At 44.4% G+C, this 16,917-nt stretch overlaps 1 protein-coding gene across 1 annotated transcript in view; it reads right to left on the bottom strand.

Annotated features, from left to right (window-relative positions):
• JADE2 (jade family PHD finger 2) overlaps positions 1 to 16,917 on the bottom strand; it is a 139,019-nt gene that overhangs the window by 115,436 nt on the left and 6,666 nt on the right. Inside the window, exons 2-3 of the mRNA XM_026659491.2 lie at positions 9,773 to 9,830; positions 5,848 to 5,933 (exon numbers count right to left, since the gene is read on the bottom strand). Coding sequence (XP_026515276.1) covers positions 5,848 to 5,933; positions 9,773 to 9,830 — 144 coding nt within the window. The remainder of the gene's footprint in view (positions 1 to 5,847; positions 5,934 to 9,772; positions 9,831 to 16,917) is intronic.

Here is a 16,917-nt window from a genome sequence, read left to right as displayed (position 1 = left end):
GCTTCCCAAATGCAAAGTTTACTGACAATCTTCTTCTAATTTAGTGACAAATCCATCATCCTCTGGAAGTCTGATTCATCTCACTTAAGGGCAGGCATGTATGCATGTGTGTATAAGTGCTACCCAATCCATCCATGGGCAGATACAAGAGGTCATTTAACAGTGTGTTGTAGGTTAGAACTGAGGCACACTGGCAGAGCTGTGAGGGGCCCAGCCCTGGAAAAGCAGCGTGTTGCAGGTGAGGGATGAAGTCCATCAGCAGAGATAAATGGGGAGCTCAGGATGAAAAAACATGATTGCAGCATGTCACGATGGCATGTGAGGACCAAGGAATAGACTAGTGAGGGCATCACAGGAAAGGACTGACAGAGTTGCATGGGAAGGTTTTCATACACAGTAAAACCAAACATGACCCGTTAAGTCATCCAGTCTGACCTATTGTGTTTTGCAGGATTTTATACTGGACTCTAGCCAGTGCTATTGGCTCCTCACTTTCACAAGCACATAATTCACAAATGCTTTTGGAAAAAGAGAAAACAACGTTGTGATTTCACACGTTCCATTGTACATGTTCTCCTTGCATCAGCATCCAGCCAGCACCCAGAAAGTTAATGCCCTTACTTGTCCATTTCAGTTTCACTTCTACCTTCACTGCTCTAGCCAGCGCCCTTCTTATCCAATTGTATTATGTCACATTTTTCTAGTTCACTCCGAATTGAGATGAGGCAGCACTAAGAAAAGTAGCAATGCCTGTTGTGTATCTGTAAGCACTAATATTATCTGTCTGTTGGTAAAAAAAGAGACTTAATCTGTTCGTCTGGAAGCCAATCTGGTATCCCTTAATCTATCCTCATTTCTTTTCAAACTGTTGGATGCCAGTGGTTCAGTGAACAACAGAAATTAAAGTGGGAACAGGAGGCATCTTTGTTTCGCCCTTCTCAGCAAATCAAAAGACAATGGCATTAATTTGTTGTAACCACACTGGTTTGGGAAGATTGACAAAGACGTTGGATTCAATTTACAAACTTCTCAGTGAGGCCTCTGCAGTTCTTAACGAGGCTCAGCAAATATGACCATTCTTGCTTGGCTGGGTAGATTTCGTAGAAGCCTCTCTTACAGTATGGCATTCCCAGTAACTAAACCCACCTCACAACGGCCCACAGACCCATCAGCTGAAGGCAACACGGACTAAGGCTTCATGCACAGATAGCAAATGCAGCTGCTTGAAGACAAGCGGTCCAGGCCCATTTCAGCTCCCACTCCAGAGTGAGAGAGAACTTTCTACTACATTCAATAGGCATCCCCTGCACACCCAGTTCCTGCAGCAGCAAGAGCAGAGGGATAAATCTCCACATTCTCTAGTGGGCCCCAGCTTTTGGGGGCCCTCTACTGGCTTGGGGACCCACAAATCATACTCAGGACTGGACAGGACAACTTGGCTTTAACTCAAGCTGGTGTTGGGTTCAAGGAAGTCCGAGCTCTAATCAAGGTAATAAAAATCTTAATAGAGCAAGGCAAGAGGATGCTAATGACACTGTGAATGCAAGGTTCTGCAGACAGATGAACCCATGTCTGCTGTCTAAGTGCAAGGGCTGGATATGGGTGGGGTGCTCACCCACAGCATGAAATCCAGCTTACACAGCAGCTCACACATAGCAGCAAGCAGTGGGAGGGACATGAGCAGGCCAAGGGAGGGGCTGCCCCATGGATCTGCTCAATCTTACCCTTACCAGAGTGCAGGGCTACTTCAGGTCACTGGGAGTGGCTGCTGAGCTGCTCTGCAGAGGAGGGTGGCTCTTACCTTTGCCCTTGTGTAAATGGCTATACAAGGTGCAGGGGGATGGAGAATCAGGCCCAGGGTCTGTATCACATCAAAGAAGAGCCCTGTCAGGACTCTGCAACGTGCACTGATAAATACGAGTGTGCTCCCTGGCAATAGCCTGCACCACGGATGTTTACAAACAGCTCAGTACTTTTCCATGCTAAGAAGCTTGTTTTTCCAGTTGCCTTGCGTTGGGTTTATGATGTGTATGGCTAATCCCTTGTCACAGAGTCTTTCATAATAAACATCACCCTGACCTAGCTAATAACTATGCAACACTAATGCCTTTGTTGTCATAGGGAATGCAGATGGCACCTCAGCCCCCAACCTAGTCACAGCGAAGCAGGAACACAGCTTCCAGAGGGATGTTGAAAGAGGTTTGAGATTAGCCAGGTACATGAAATCACTGGTTTCCAGGATCTCTTCACAGTAGTTTGCCCGACAGCAGGGGTTCCCCCCAAAGCCGTAAAGGTTAACAGCAAGAGATGGGCTCACTATCCACGGCCAGATTGCAAACACCATAGTTCAGGGCTGTCAGTGACTGAGGTTTTGGTTCAGTTCATTATAAAGGTAAGAGCCATTTACTAAATCTGGATCTGGGATTGGACTGGGAAATGGCTACACCTGCCTCCCCACAATGGACTGGACTGCTCAGGGGTGGGGGTCTGCAGGTTTAGTAACAGCCTCATCACACGGCTACCCCTCTGATACTTAGCCTCATCACACTTTTTCTATCTCCCTTTTGTGCTTCCCTTTCCCTGAAAACCTCTCCTACATTTAACGCAGTCTTAGAGAATACAGCACCTCTGTGCACTGTGTGAGATGGTTTTGGGTTGTTGATTTTTTTACATTTCCAAACCCCTCACATACACAGGGCACATACTGTACTAGATCATACGGTGGCTGGTCCCAGCCTGTGCCTAAAATCCTGGAAACAAGCATTCAGCACACAGACTTCCACAAACACTACCCTGCACTGTGATCATGATAGATCTGCCAAGCTATTCAGATTAATGCTGGGTCAGAATCCATATAGAATCAGTGCCCCAGGTGGGTGTAGACTGGGCTACCGGAGATGCTGGATGAGAAATGTAAGCTGAGATCTTGACCACTAAAGGCTGTTAAAGTTCCCATGACACTTTTTGTAAAAGATGGGTTGTTAGCTAAAGTGTCAAGTGGCCAACTTCCAACTTGGGTAATTACACTCTGCCTCCCAAAATCCCCCCTGCAGTTTCAGTTTAGATATGACATCTTCCTTCACTTTCTGTCTGAATAGTTGGGTAGTGCTGCAAAGTACTGTTAAACATTTGCTCCAGTCCAGAGCTGACTACATTTCCCTGGTTTGAGAACGGACCCCAGTGTATGGCAGTTCACGAAGCAGCATGGGATCTTCTGGGATGAAAGCTGCCACAATACATCAGTATTAACCCATGAGCCTGAGCTGCAGAGTTGGATATGGGTCCAGATCTGAATTTTCCCAAAGTGCAGTGGTGCTCAGAGCTGGGTTTGATTCCAGCTGCTCTGAACTTCCTCAGAGGTTCTTGAACCTGGGGTTTTGGTTCAGGCCCACTTCCGGTTAATTCATTTGTAACTGGTTTATTTTCCTTACTGCTCAGCATGAATACCCACATTCTTTCTAGCTGGCCACTAAATGTAGCCTTTTCAACTTATATTAAAGAGCAGCAACAATAAATGTGTCTTTCCTACTAGTGCAAAGGGAGAATTCCTGACACGTGCCACTTCAGAAGGGAACTGTATTTGGCAGGGCAGTGGAATATGGTACTTGTGGCATGAAAACGATACAGCTTTCCAGCCTTGCAGTGTCATGCTAAAAGGCCAAGTGTTTCCCCTTTGGTTTGTGATGAGTGATTTCAATCATTGTTATGGTTGTGGGTTCCAATGTTGACTGTGGATCTTAGACCTTCTAGAAGCTGGAAATTCACAAATATCTAATCTGATGCCTTTTAAAATGTGTCACACATAGGCAGAAGCAGCTACTCTACAGGATGCGGCCACTGTGCCCACAGAGGAGGCAATGCTGCAAGTTTCCTCTTTTTTGTTTTTGGTTTGTTTGGGGGGGTTTTTTGTCCCCAGTCACCTATCTTTCAAGGGCCATATACAGAACAGAAAACCTATTTTACCAGCCTGCTCTGCCAGCCAAGAAAGCCTAAGTGAGATGAGACAGGTCTTGCAATGGGTTTAAAAGATCAACAAACTCAGGCACTGTCAGGAACATGAATCACAGAGAGACGAGCCCTCCTCTCAGACTGCCCTGCCAGCAGCCCCCAGATGTTTAAATCTAGGATTATCTGAAGGGTCCCTACACTGACCTCAACAGCCATAGCAATTCTTGGGGAGACAACCTGTCTCTCAGATAGCCAGGGCCTAAAGCACTCAGGCTATAGAGACTTGTGTCAACTGATTTGTTTAGATCTGTCCCAGTGAGGAGGGGGCAGTGCATCTGGTCTGGGGAGTGAATGAAGAACCTTGAGAACCACCCCCAAATATCTATCAGTCTGATGCAAATTGAGGACGTTACGGAGGGTCAAGCACATACTGGGTCAAATTTAGAGATGCTGTGCAAGGCTGGGGGCTGTAAGACTCATGGTGCTTAAGCAGGTCTAAAGGAATCTAGAGAGAGTCTAAGTTGGAGTAGCATATACAAGGGGGAAATTGCAAGACGGTGTCAGTCACACGAACGTAGACTCCCCCTAGACTCTGACTCAACTCTGGATCTGGACCTGTGTCCAAAGGAAAGGGAGACTGGTACCGCTTTTAAGTTCTGAAACCAAGATAGCAATGACTAGCTTTAAACACCGCTGTTGCTACAACACAGCTGTTGCTAGTATAGTTTCCATGCCCATGGGAATTATGTCTGAGGTCCATGCTAGGCAAAACATGACACAGCTTCACTCCATGCTACAGGATGGTATTATAACACAATCACAGCATGGCTCTCAGAAAAAAAAAAAACTAGCTCCTCTCCAACCAACTCAGAGAAACTGTGCTGAAAGCCTGCCAGAAGCATGGGTTACAGCTAGCACCATTTCAGCCACAACATGGACAGTGCCTTTTATCCCCTGCTAGTAGAGCAAGGGACTGGCCCTGCAAAAGGCCATATGCCAACTGCCTCAGCCTAATGCACGGCTGCCCCGCAGCGGAACTCAAAGGAAAATAATGAAACTTTATTTCCCCCTCTGGGTTAAATACTGTATTGGCTCCTATTTAACAGTCCCCAGTACACCCTAATTATCCAGAAGAGAGGAGGCGCCATGTTAAACTGAGGATACCTCCCTCTGACCTCAGAGACTTCTAATATATATGACCCATGTGACCAATTAATTCAAACTTTACTCCATCAAATTCTACGGTCTACAGGGGCAGTTAATTATATGACAGGAATATAAATACTTGATGGATATGCCTCCCTCTGCAAGATATGCCTCTTTTTGCAAGGGATCAGGCTAATTGGCCAGGCAGCTCATCACTGGGAATCCTCAGCCATCAGGCAAATTCAAAAACTGTAATAAAACCCAATCCCACTCACAGTGAAATCAGGGGGAGACTCTCCCAGCAGAGCAGGCTCATGACGCACTGGCGATACTTGCAGGCCATTATCAGGATAGCTTTCTGGCTGATACACTCAAGGCCAGCTCTACTTTTATGAGTCCCTGAGGGAAGTAATATACAGGGTCCTATCCAGCTTCTTCTCCATCCTGATACCTCCCGACTACCCACGACCCACCCCATAATTCCATGCCATTATGAAAGATTCTCAATAGACATGCGCAGGGAGAGATCCATGGAGAGTGACACCTCTAGAGGGCCAATGGGGAGGTGGAAGAGCACAAGTGCGCCTCTGTTGCTGAGTGCATTCTGACACAGGTATGGTGCTTCTTAGAGGGACAGATGGCTCTAGCACCTCTGCCTACTGTCAGCCTTGGCTATGCTGGTTTCCATTACACCTGGACAAGCACTAAAATTACCGAAGCACGGGCTGATTAGAAACAAGAAAAGCAACCAACCTCAGAGGGCTTCTTCTCCTTCTGTCTTGACCAGTTGGATTTTGTATTTGGAATTTTGGAGCATCTTGACCCTGATGTCGTATGACCTTAAATGAGACACAAGATAAGAGTTATCTGCAGAAGAAACTGACCACAGCTTTTTTGTCATCTGTGTCACAAGACCCACCATCACAACTGTTCCCCCCCGCCCCCTCCTTGCTGGACCCTCAGCTGGAAGGCCAAAGAGTGAATGGGCCATGGTGAATGAACTCCCTTCTCATCCTCTCCAGTGATCCCTTGGTAGAGGGAGGAGGCATGGGAGTGGGGAGGCATGAGGGAAGCTAACACTACTGCTGTCTGTGCTGCCTCTGCTCTGTAGATACTCAGAGATCTCCAGGCGCCAGGGCTGTCAATCTCCTGCTGATGAGAACTCAAAGTCCACTTTAAACCACAAAAGACCAAAAATAATAAACCGAAAAAAACTAGTAGAGCAAGATTAAGAAGCTAGAAATGACCTGCGGTTAACTTCACGTCAGTCCAGTCTCAGTTCCATTATCTGGCATTTCTGAAGCCAATAGCTGACACTGAGAAGAGCATCAGGTTTGTGTGGCGTAGGAGTGAATTTGGACTGACACTGAAACAAAACATAACACTTATCTAGCACTTTTCATTTGTAGATCCCAAAGTGCTTTACTAAGGTGGGTAAGCATTATTATCCCCCCTTTGAGACAGGGAAACAGAGGCACACAGCAGTTCAGACCAGTATTTTGAAACTCGGGAGCCTAAAGTTAGACTCTCAAACACCTATTTATGCATCTAAATAAGAGGGGCTTGATTTTCAGCAGGGCTGAACACTGTCGCTCCCTTGGCTCAGCACCTCCGAAATCGGACAACTTTTTAGGGGACAAAATAAGAATTTAGGGCTAAAATTTTCAAACATGGGTGCCTAAAGTTACACCTAAATCCATACTTAGACTTCAGCTGCCAAGGCTGAAAGTATTGACAAAACTGATGTCCAGATAATCCTGTCATGAAAGAGCCAAGATTAGAACCCATGTCTTTTAATGCTTAAGCCTAGAGGTACTCCACCAGCCCACAGCTGCACCTAGTGAAAAGCTACACTACACATTGTACTGAGGAAATAAACACAACATTCCCATCACATTCCAGTGGTAAAACTGTCTTTACATTATTATTAAAGGACTCTCTTTATTTTGAGTCTTGTGCAGCACCAAGCATAAGAAAAGTAATAATAAATCTTGTCCATATTGGGTAATAAATAATAACACAAATATTTACACATTATAATAAATAATAAATAATAATAATAATAATGACAACTCAATCTTAGCTACAGCAGCACCCCTCCACGTACCACTATAAATACATCTTTTATATCTGGGTCCAGAGTAACCGTCAGTTATGTTTACTAAGAATTAAATGCCGTTGACAGGTTAAGCCAATGGCTGAATGGGGACATGCAGGGACAACTCTACGCTGTATATCAACAAAACCAAACCATGCAAGAAGCTGGCAGAAACATCGCCTAACACAAAGCTTTCAAAAAAGCTTAAAGATCTAAGGCTGGTGTCAATCAGTCAATTCAATCCCTCAGTGTAAGTCAGTGAAGTCAATGGAGCGACGCTGATTTACACCAGCAGACGATTTAGCCCTTAGTTCAAAGGTCACAATCATTTGTATCCTGTAGGGTCTAGAGTTCCATCAAAGTGTGCAAGAACAATGGGAAAGCAAGACCCTGCTGTGCTAAATAATTCAAGGAATATCTGTCCTAAATCTCCACAGAATAATATGTCACTTGTTAAGAATGTAATAAAATACGAGCTGTATCAATAGTAAATTTCTGTCCTTGGCACTTGCAAATGATCACTGTCCTGTCTCAGGGAAGCCTTCACCAACATATCTCCCTGTGGCAGCTGCTATCAGCGGGTGCCCCTGCTGTCTCTTCCCAGGGCACCCTTGGTGGGGAACCCTGGCTTTGAAGTCAACTCCCCCACATGACTGGCTAAATCTCAGATTGTTGATTTTTAGGACACAAGAAAAGAGATGTTAGCAGTCATTACTCACACCAGTAGACCCTACTCAATGAGTAGGGGTTACAAGATCAGGCCAATAGTTTGCACTAAGAGATCAAATCAATAATTCCCACTTTACCTGCCTCAAAGCAAACTACAATGTGGTATTAAAACCATGTGAACCAAGATAATACACCAGGCTACCATCTCTTTCTGGCAAAGGCATAAAAAAGGTCATCGTTTTGTTTACAATTACGCTGTGGGAGAGCATTTGTCAACAGCTGAGATATTACCTGCTGCATAAATACCAAAGTCCAATAGAGATAAGTCCGTGTCATCTAACACCATAATTAAATATATGCCTTACCCCAAGAAGCCCATGGAAACTAGTTAACGCTACTGGGTTTAGTAAGCTCATTGTATAGTAACCCCAGTGTCAATACAAAATATTGACTACAAAAAGAGGGAACCTACTGCCACCCTGGTGTATAGCCCTAATTATTCCTTTTAACATTGCAATCTCCCCCACTGGTGCTGCCTCCTGGGATTCCCACCATGGTCAGGGAGGGCCTTACTCTGGCTACAGCTGTGGGAACTGCAACCACCATCTATCTCATCTAACCCGCATTATAAGGACAAAATACTGCTGGAAAAAGAACCATCAGGCCATGACTTTAATGTCAGTGGCTGAGAGTCTCCCAGTCTTCAACATTCTAATGGCCTGATCCTGCAAGGTGCCTCGCTCTCAATAAATCCCAGGCCTACTTATATGTTCCTGTGTCTGAAACCAACAGAAATCTGTAGAGACCAGCTGAGGGTTACAATAGAGCAGGGGTCGGCAACGTTTGTCACGCGGCTCGCCAGGGTAAGCACCCTGGCGGGCCGGGACAGTCTATTTACCTGCTGACGCGGCAGGTTCGGCCGATCGCGGCCCCCACTGGCCGCGGTTCGCCGTCCCGGGCCAATGGGGGCGGCAGGAAGCCGCAGCCAGCACATCGCTCGCCCGCGCCACTTCTCGCCGCCCCCATTGGCCCGGGACGGCGAACCGCGGCCAGTGGGGGCCGCGATCGGCCGAACCTGCCGCGTCAGCAGGTAAATAAACTGGCCCGGCCCACCAGGGGGCTTACCCTGGCGAGCCGCGTGACAAACGTTGCCGACCCCTGCAATAGAGTCTCTGGGACACTATAGTTCTCCAGCAGCGGGCAATGGCACTGAAGCCAGTAGGAGTGAAGGGCATTCTGCAATTCACAAGGCTGTGCCCTAAGGCCCCAATTCAGCAAAGCACTTACCCACATGCTTATACTTAAGCATGTGCTTTAATGAGGTGCTGAATAGGGAATGAAGTGAAACACATGCTTATAATTAAGTATAATCTTACATGCCTTGCTGAATTGAGGCCTTAATGCCTTTCCCCCAATCTAATCCGCCTCTCATGATGAGAAATCAAGGGGTTTCATCTTCACAGCGACCACAGGGAGTGCTCAATACATAGTTTCCCAATAGGAACTTCACTCTCCATCAACATGATTCCATCTGAGGCTAAATGCACACTGAGTGTAATAAAGGTGAGAAGACAGTCTGCAGTGTCCTGTCTAATAAAGGCTTTGTTTTATTTGAAGTTCTGCAATCAATGCTGCTTTGTAGCTCTTGCTCTCTCACCCAAACTGCTCACCGGAGGAGGACACTTTTATCAGATAAGAGTCGCCCACAGCCAGACATTTAAATTGATATCAACTCGTTGTACATCAATAATGTATTTTTGAAAATGGATCCCAGTGCACAATTTATTGTACTGAGACTACCCAGTAAATGCAGCTTTCCCAACTCCTTGCAAAGTAATTATTCAAATGCTTTCCCTGCTGGAGGTGAATCGCTTAGTTATCTTGTTCAAAGCCTTGAATTAAAGGTCTTACTGTCAGTGGTGTCTGAGTTATCACTGCTGATTGAGTACTTTCGTCGCTTCTCTTCCATCTGTAACAAAAGAAATTGAATGTTACACTTACTGTTCAGGAAACTCATCACCGTACCAAATCACTGTTATCTCTGAATATCCACGCATCACATTAACCCAGTCACACTAGCAAATACTTACCCTAATGACAGAGAAGTATGGGGGGAGAAGGAAAGAATGTAAAACAGCACTGAGTCCCTACTTTACAAAACTTTAAGGATGGCAAAATTTCTCTCCCGAGTTTCTCCGCTAGTAGGAGGTAAGGATGTGATCGCATTTTTGTCACTCTGCTCTGTACAGCAATTTGCCTAATGCCCATTCAAGTCTGGCACCCAAATGCACTAGTGAAAAATGCTCACCACTACAGCACAGAGAACCCATGGAAAGATGCCTTAAAGACTGGAATACAGAGCTACTGAATCAAGCAGCAGTCACTTGTCGAATATGGCAATAGATGGCCAGTGAACTACAGGATTGAGCGATAATGTTAAGAAGGGAATAGATGTAAGAAATGGATCTATGCACTTTTAATAGGGTCTCTGGGTGAAATCTGGGCTCCACTGAAGTCAATAGGAGTTTTGCCTTTGACTTCAGAGGAGCCAGGATGTCACCCTCTGACTTATCTTCCCACTTGCCCACTCAGCCAATATCCGTTTAACTTAGACTTCACATGTGCCTGTCAAATCCTAGTTGCATTCCATACAAACCTGAAATATACTTCCCATAACACAGACCTCCTACCAACCTTTCCATAACACCGGTGTAACCTTCATCAAGGCCTCCACCTCAACCCCAGACCCATCCCGGCAAAGCCTGCGAGAACAAGTGAATCTTGCATCATGTCTCAAAGGTCACAAAATCCAGTCTCTAGCAAATCAAGGTGGGAAGCCTGCTCGGGAGACCTGAACCCCTCACCAAGAACACCCTGCCACCAGTCCCCTCCCAGGTCTGTTAATCATCCTACATCACCACTGCTGAGGAATCACATGATGTGACAGGTCTGTAGGAGACACGAGCCAAGCCAATAAACTTCACCTGGAAATCAAATGAAAGCAGGGGTAGATTGCAGAGCACAGGTGTAATGTGATCTCTGCCTGAAAAACAATGCCTAAAAAGCCATGGTTCCATCTACTCCTCACCCTCCCACCCCTCTCCACCTACCAGTTTGTGGGGGATGGGGGAGAACTGAGTGCTCAGCCTTGGCTGAGCTGCCGCACTCTGCACTAACTGCAATTTCCCCAGAAAAAAGAACAGGAGGACTTGTGGCACCTTAGAGACTAACAAACTTATTAGAGCATAAGCTTTCGTGGGCTACAGCCCACTTCTTTGGATGCATATAGCATGGAACATATATTGAGGAGATATATATACACACATACAGAGAGCATGAAAAGCTGGGAGTTGTCTTACCAACTCTGAGAGGCCAATTAAGTAAGAGAAAAAAAACTTTTGAAGTGATAATCAAGATAGCCCAGTACAGACATTTTTTTCTCAGGCATTGGCACCCTAACTTCAGGCTCGTCTGGTTATGTGGACTCTCTCCTCAGACCCTAGGCTACCAGCACTCCCAGCTATCTTCGAGACACCACTGACTTCCTGAGGAAACTACAATCCATCGGTGATCTTCCAGAAAACACCATCCTGGCCACTATGGACGTAGAAGCCCTCTACACCAATATTCCACACAAAGATGTACTACAAGCTATCAGGAACAGTATCCCCGATAATGTCACAGCTAACCTGGTGGCTGAACTTTGTGACTTTGTCCTCACCCACAACTATTTCACATTTGGGGACAATATATACCTTCAAGTCAGCGGCACTGCTATGGGTACCCGCATGGCCCCACAGTATGCCAACATTTTTATGGCTGACTTAGAACAACGCTTCCTTAGCTCTCATCCCCTAACGCCCCTACTCTACTTGCGCTACATTGATGACATCTTCATCATCTGGACCCATGGAAAAGAAGCCCTTCAGGAATTCCACCATGATTTCAATAATTTCCATCCCACCATCAACCTCAGCCTAGATCAATCCACACAAGCGGTCCATTTCCTGGACACTACTGTGCTAATAAGCGATGGTCACATAAATACCACCCTATACCGGAAACCTACTGACCGCTACACTTACCTACATGCCTCCAGCTTCCATCCAGGACACACCACACGATCCATTGTCTACAGCCAAGCTCTAAGATATAACCGCATTTGCTCCAATCCCTCAGACAGAGACAAGCACCTACAAGATCTCTATCAAGCATTCTTAAAACTACAATACCCACCTGCTGAAGTGAAAAAATTGACAGAGCCAGACGAGTACCCAGAAGTCACCTCCTACAAGACAGGCCCAACAAAGAAGATAACGTAACACCACTAGCTGTCACCTTCAGCCCCCAACTAAAACCTCTCCAGTGCATCATCAGAGATCTACAACCTATCCTGAAAGATGATCCCTCACTCTCACAGATCTTGGGAGACAGACCTGTCCTCGCTTACAGACAACCCCCCAACCTAAAGAAAATACACACCAGCAACCACACATCACTGAACAAAAACACTGACCCAGGAACCTATCCTTGTAACAAAGCCCGATGCCAACTCTGTCCACATATCTATTCAAGTGATATCATCATAGGACCTAATCACATCAGCCATACCATCAGGGGCTCGTTCACCTGCACATCTACCAACGTGATATATGCCATCATGTGCCAGCAATGCCCCTCTGCCATGTACATTGACCAAACCGGACAGTCTCTACGCAAAAGAATTAATGGACACAAATCTGACATCAGGAATCATAATACTCAAAAACCAGTGGGAGAACACTTTAACCTGTCTGGTCATTCAATGACAGACCTGCGGGTGGCTCTTTTACAACAGAAAAACTTCAAAAACAGACTCCAACGAGAGACTGCTGAGCTGGAATTGATATGCAAACTAGATACAATCAATTTAGGATTGAATAAGGACTGGGAATGGCTGAGCCATTACAAAGATTGAATCTATCTCCCCTTGTAAGTATTCGCACACTTCTTATCAAACTGTCTGTACTGGGCTACCTTGATTATCACTTCAAAAGTTTTTTTTCTCTTAATTGGCCTCTCAAAGTTGGTAAGACAACTCCCACCTGTTCATGCTCTCTGTATGAGTGTATATATATATCTCCTCAATATATGTTCCATTCTATATGCATCTGAAGAAGTGGGCTGTAGCCCATGAAAGTTTATGCTCTAATAAATTTGTTAGTCTCTAAGGTGCCACAAGTACTCCTGTTCTTTTTGCGGATACAGACTAACACGGCTGCTACTCTGAAATTTCCCCAGAGGATTTGAAGGGGTGGCCTCCTCTACAGCCCAGTTCAGCAATCCAACGTCTGGGTGCTATCAGCATGGTACAAGGGATATTCCCTCTTCTGCTGCTGACTCGCTTTGTGACTTTGGACAAGTCACAGAATTGACTGAAGTCAATGGGAGTGGTGAGTGCTTAGTAGTCCTGACAATCAGATTCTAGGAGTCTAATATTGGACACACAAAAACTGAAGCATCCAGACTAAGAAACACTTTAAAATAATTAGCCTCTCTGTGCCTCAGTTTCCCAATCTGTAAAATGTGGATAACGGTACTTCCCCACCTCTGAACAGAGGTTTGAGAGCTACAGAAGAAAAGTGATATCTTATTAACTAATCTAAATTATTATATTATGGGATGTGGGCAGACATTTCATATGTTATTTACACACACACACGCACGCACATTCTCATGGCATTCCTCCCAGTAATTTATTTTTCCTAAGAAGGCTAAGGGGGACTTAGATTGCATTTACCCCCCTTTTTCCTAAAATCTTAGGAGGAAAAGGAGAATAAAACATTTGTATGTATTTTGTGTGTGATTTAATCAGAGTAGCTATTAACAACAAACCACACTTGATAGCACGCCATAGCATGCCATTTTCCCTCGGAGAATATGAGAATACCCACCAATACATCAACTTATAAAATCCTAGCAATGTCTTTATTTCTCAGTACATGTGCAATGTTTTATCTCAGCATTATAAGGAATAATACTACAAAGTAACATAAACATTTAACTATCATTGTTGTGGTAAAACACTGCGCTGTCAAAACATGATTAAAAATGTTCCTTGAGAATATGGCAATATCAATACTTGGAGTGATTCAAGAGGAAACAGATGTTATTAAACCAGCCTTGTACTTACTAGCCATTAGATTTTGCTTGGGGAAAAAGATATTGAACATGGATTTAACAGCAGTTTACTTATCCTTAGTGGAAATTCCAGTTGGACATTTTCAACTGGTTCCTATTGGTTCCAACTGGCACACAGGATTTTGGAGCACAATGATTGGGCTTCTGATTGACTGAATCCTGGGGCTAATTCTTCATACAACTGAAACAAAAATAGGCTAGTAGAATGAAACAGAGAGCCATGGAAACCAAAGGATTCTAGTAATGCCCAATGGAATTTCCAGTAGAGCACCAAGGCATGTGTCATCCATCTAAGGTTCTCCTGGAAGATATGATAGTATTATTGACTCCTAAGGCCTTCACCCAAAGGAAGAAGGATGGTTATGTGACCAAGGCACAGGTCTGGGAGTCAGGTGACTAGGACTGATTTCTGCCCTGGCATACTCTGCTGAAACTCCACTGAATTCACCCAGACTGAATTTGGCCCCTCAGTCCTGTTCCCAGCTGTTCTACAGACTTCCTGAGTGACCTTAGACAAGTCACTTAACTTTTCTATAACTCGTTTTCCTCACCTGCAAATAAGGTCCTGCCCCCAGGAGTGAGAAGGCTAACTTTAATTTATGTTTGTAAAGTGCTTTGAGATCCTTGGATGGAAGCCATTATAGAAGGGCAAACATTATTCTGATAAGGCAATAATACAGACATTCCACACACATCTCTCCCATCAAACTCCATGTGAATTCTAAATACAGAAAGACTACAGGATCAGTATACAATACTGTTTTACATTTACACGGCATCTTTCATTCCGAAGTGATTTACACAGCATGGGTAAACTCCTGGTTCTATATAAATCAATTGTTTTGCCACTGATTTGAGTGAAGCCAGGATTGCACCCTCTAAGACAAATTCTGCTCTACATAATTCTGCTTTAAATCTGGATTAACTCCATTGATTTGAACAGAATCTGGCCATACAGCACTATTGAAATGCCTCCAGATCTTGGGTGGATGAAGACAGCCAGCTGATGCACAGTGCACTGCACAAGTGAAGGGAGAGGATGTTTTTGCCCAGGGCACTGGACCAGTCACAGCTCTTAGGAAAAATGTTGCAGGGTCTGTTTCCATGCAGAACAGAAAGGACACTGCTTTCTTAATGTCTTGTCTGAAAGCCCCTAGGCAGTGAAGTAGATGGCACTCAATTCATTAATCTTGGAGGAATAAATAGCTGAGTCAACTCGAACGGAATTTGAACATGTGATTCCAAAGACTCTCAATTGCCCCAACCTGCTGATTAGATCACTAAGCCACCCCTCAGGCATCCTACGTAACAATGCATGAAGCTACATTCCTTGCATTCCTTTAGTTATGTCATCATCTCGAGCAGAGAAAACACAGACCTATAAGAGCCTGGACTCAAGCCTTGCCTGGTCTGTGAAAGAAGTTTTCACAGCAAATTTGGTTTGAAAACATACTACTCGGTAATTTTTTAAGTCCACACACATATCTGACACTTTAAAAATAATCTTGATTCATGTTTTAATTTCATTTCTCCTTTAATTGACCTTTTCCACATAGAGGATCTTTATCAAAGTTATAAACAAATGGGGAAAAAAAATAATGCTCTTAAAGGTCACTGTCAGGTCATATTTAGCCCAAAATTTAGGTTTTAAAGAAGCAAAGACCATTAGAAAGGCTTTTACCAGGCTTTGGGGGGCATTCACAAATGAAATACTTTTTGACTAACCCTTCACCCTTCATATGCTCTGGGAAATCCACTGGCACATCTTAGCTCACTGGGCAGAGATTCCGCTCTGGCACAGCAAATGCATCTATTGGCCAAAATGCACTATCTCACTCTGTGGCATCACAGGTACCTGGGGTTGCAATGAAACATTTGGTATCTGTGATGTGCTAGAATAAAACATTCTGGGATATTGTAGGTGAAGCGGAAATGCTAGAAGACTTCACATATGTCTGTGATGAGTGGTTCCACGGACCATGGGGGTCACAGCACAAAAATCTGCCTGAACTCCCCTCTGGTTTCAGCTTTACAGTTCAGACTCAAGCACAGAACCATGGCCTAACAATGCCTCAGTACAAAATACAGTTACTTTCCCAAAAAATGCATTCCAAGCAGGCAATTTCTGAGACCACCTCTACAGCAGGTCACTAAGGAGCATGAATAAAATAAGATGCTAATATAATTTTGACTGGAAAGGTCTCTCCTATAGAGGCACTCTTTAACATGAAAGACAGAATTATACAGCAAACTCTATTCGCAAATTCCTAAACCACTTTAACATGTGATTGGAGCCCCCATATGAAACTCTAATTAATCTACATATGTTCTCTGGAGAGGAAATTACAGTAAAAAATTATTTGGTCACCATATATTTCTGATTTGTTTTGGGGGGGAGGTATGCCTATCCTAAGACCTTCCCTTGTGCTCCTAGCTTCCCCTCTCCAACGACTTCTTATTTTGTGTGATGGTTGTGAAAAATACATTGAATTCTGTGTTTTCTTCCTAAATTGCAATGGGAGCTGTGAGAAACCACTTCCCTGTTTGATACTAACATAAGGAAACAAAAATACAAATAGAGAGCAGTGGCCCCAGTAGTAACTTAGGAAACTTTTTTCCAAATCAGTCACTTTCTTGTAACAACCCATGGTACTTCCATTCCATTTTTGTAATTAGAAGAATGGGGCAGCTCATTGTGTTTTCGCTTTTGTGTTAACTGTTTATTTGCCTTATCTTGAGGTCTGTATGACAGGCAATTAGACAGGTATAACATACAGAGAAGAGGATAGAGAGGCTTTAGATGTTATACTGTCACAGGCTCATTCATCTTCATCAGACTGTGACATAAATTTTACCTTTACACTTTTGGAGCCAAA

Source organism: Terrapene carolina, unplaced genomic scaffold, assembly GCF_002925995.2.
Source record: "Terrapene carolina triunguis isolate 2854851 unplaced genomic scaffold, T_m_triunguis-2.0 Scaffold629, whole genome shotgun sequence".
Taxonomy (NCBI): Eukaryota; Metazoa; Chordata; order Testudines; family Emydidae; genus Terrapene; species Terrapene triunguis.
Note: the sequence above shows the minus strand (reverse complement) of the source record. Positions and strands in the feature narration are given on the sequence as shown.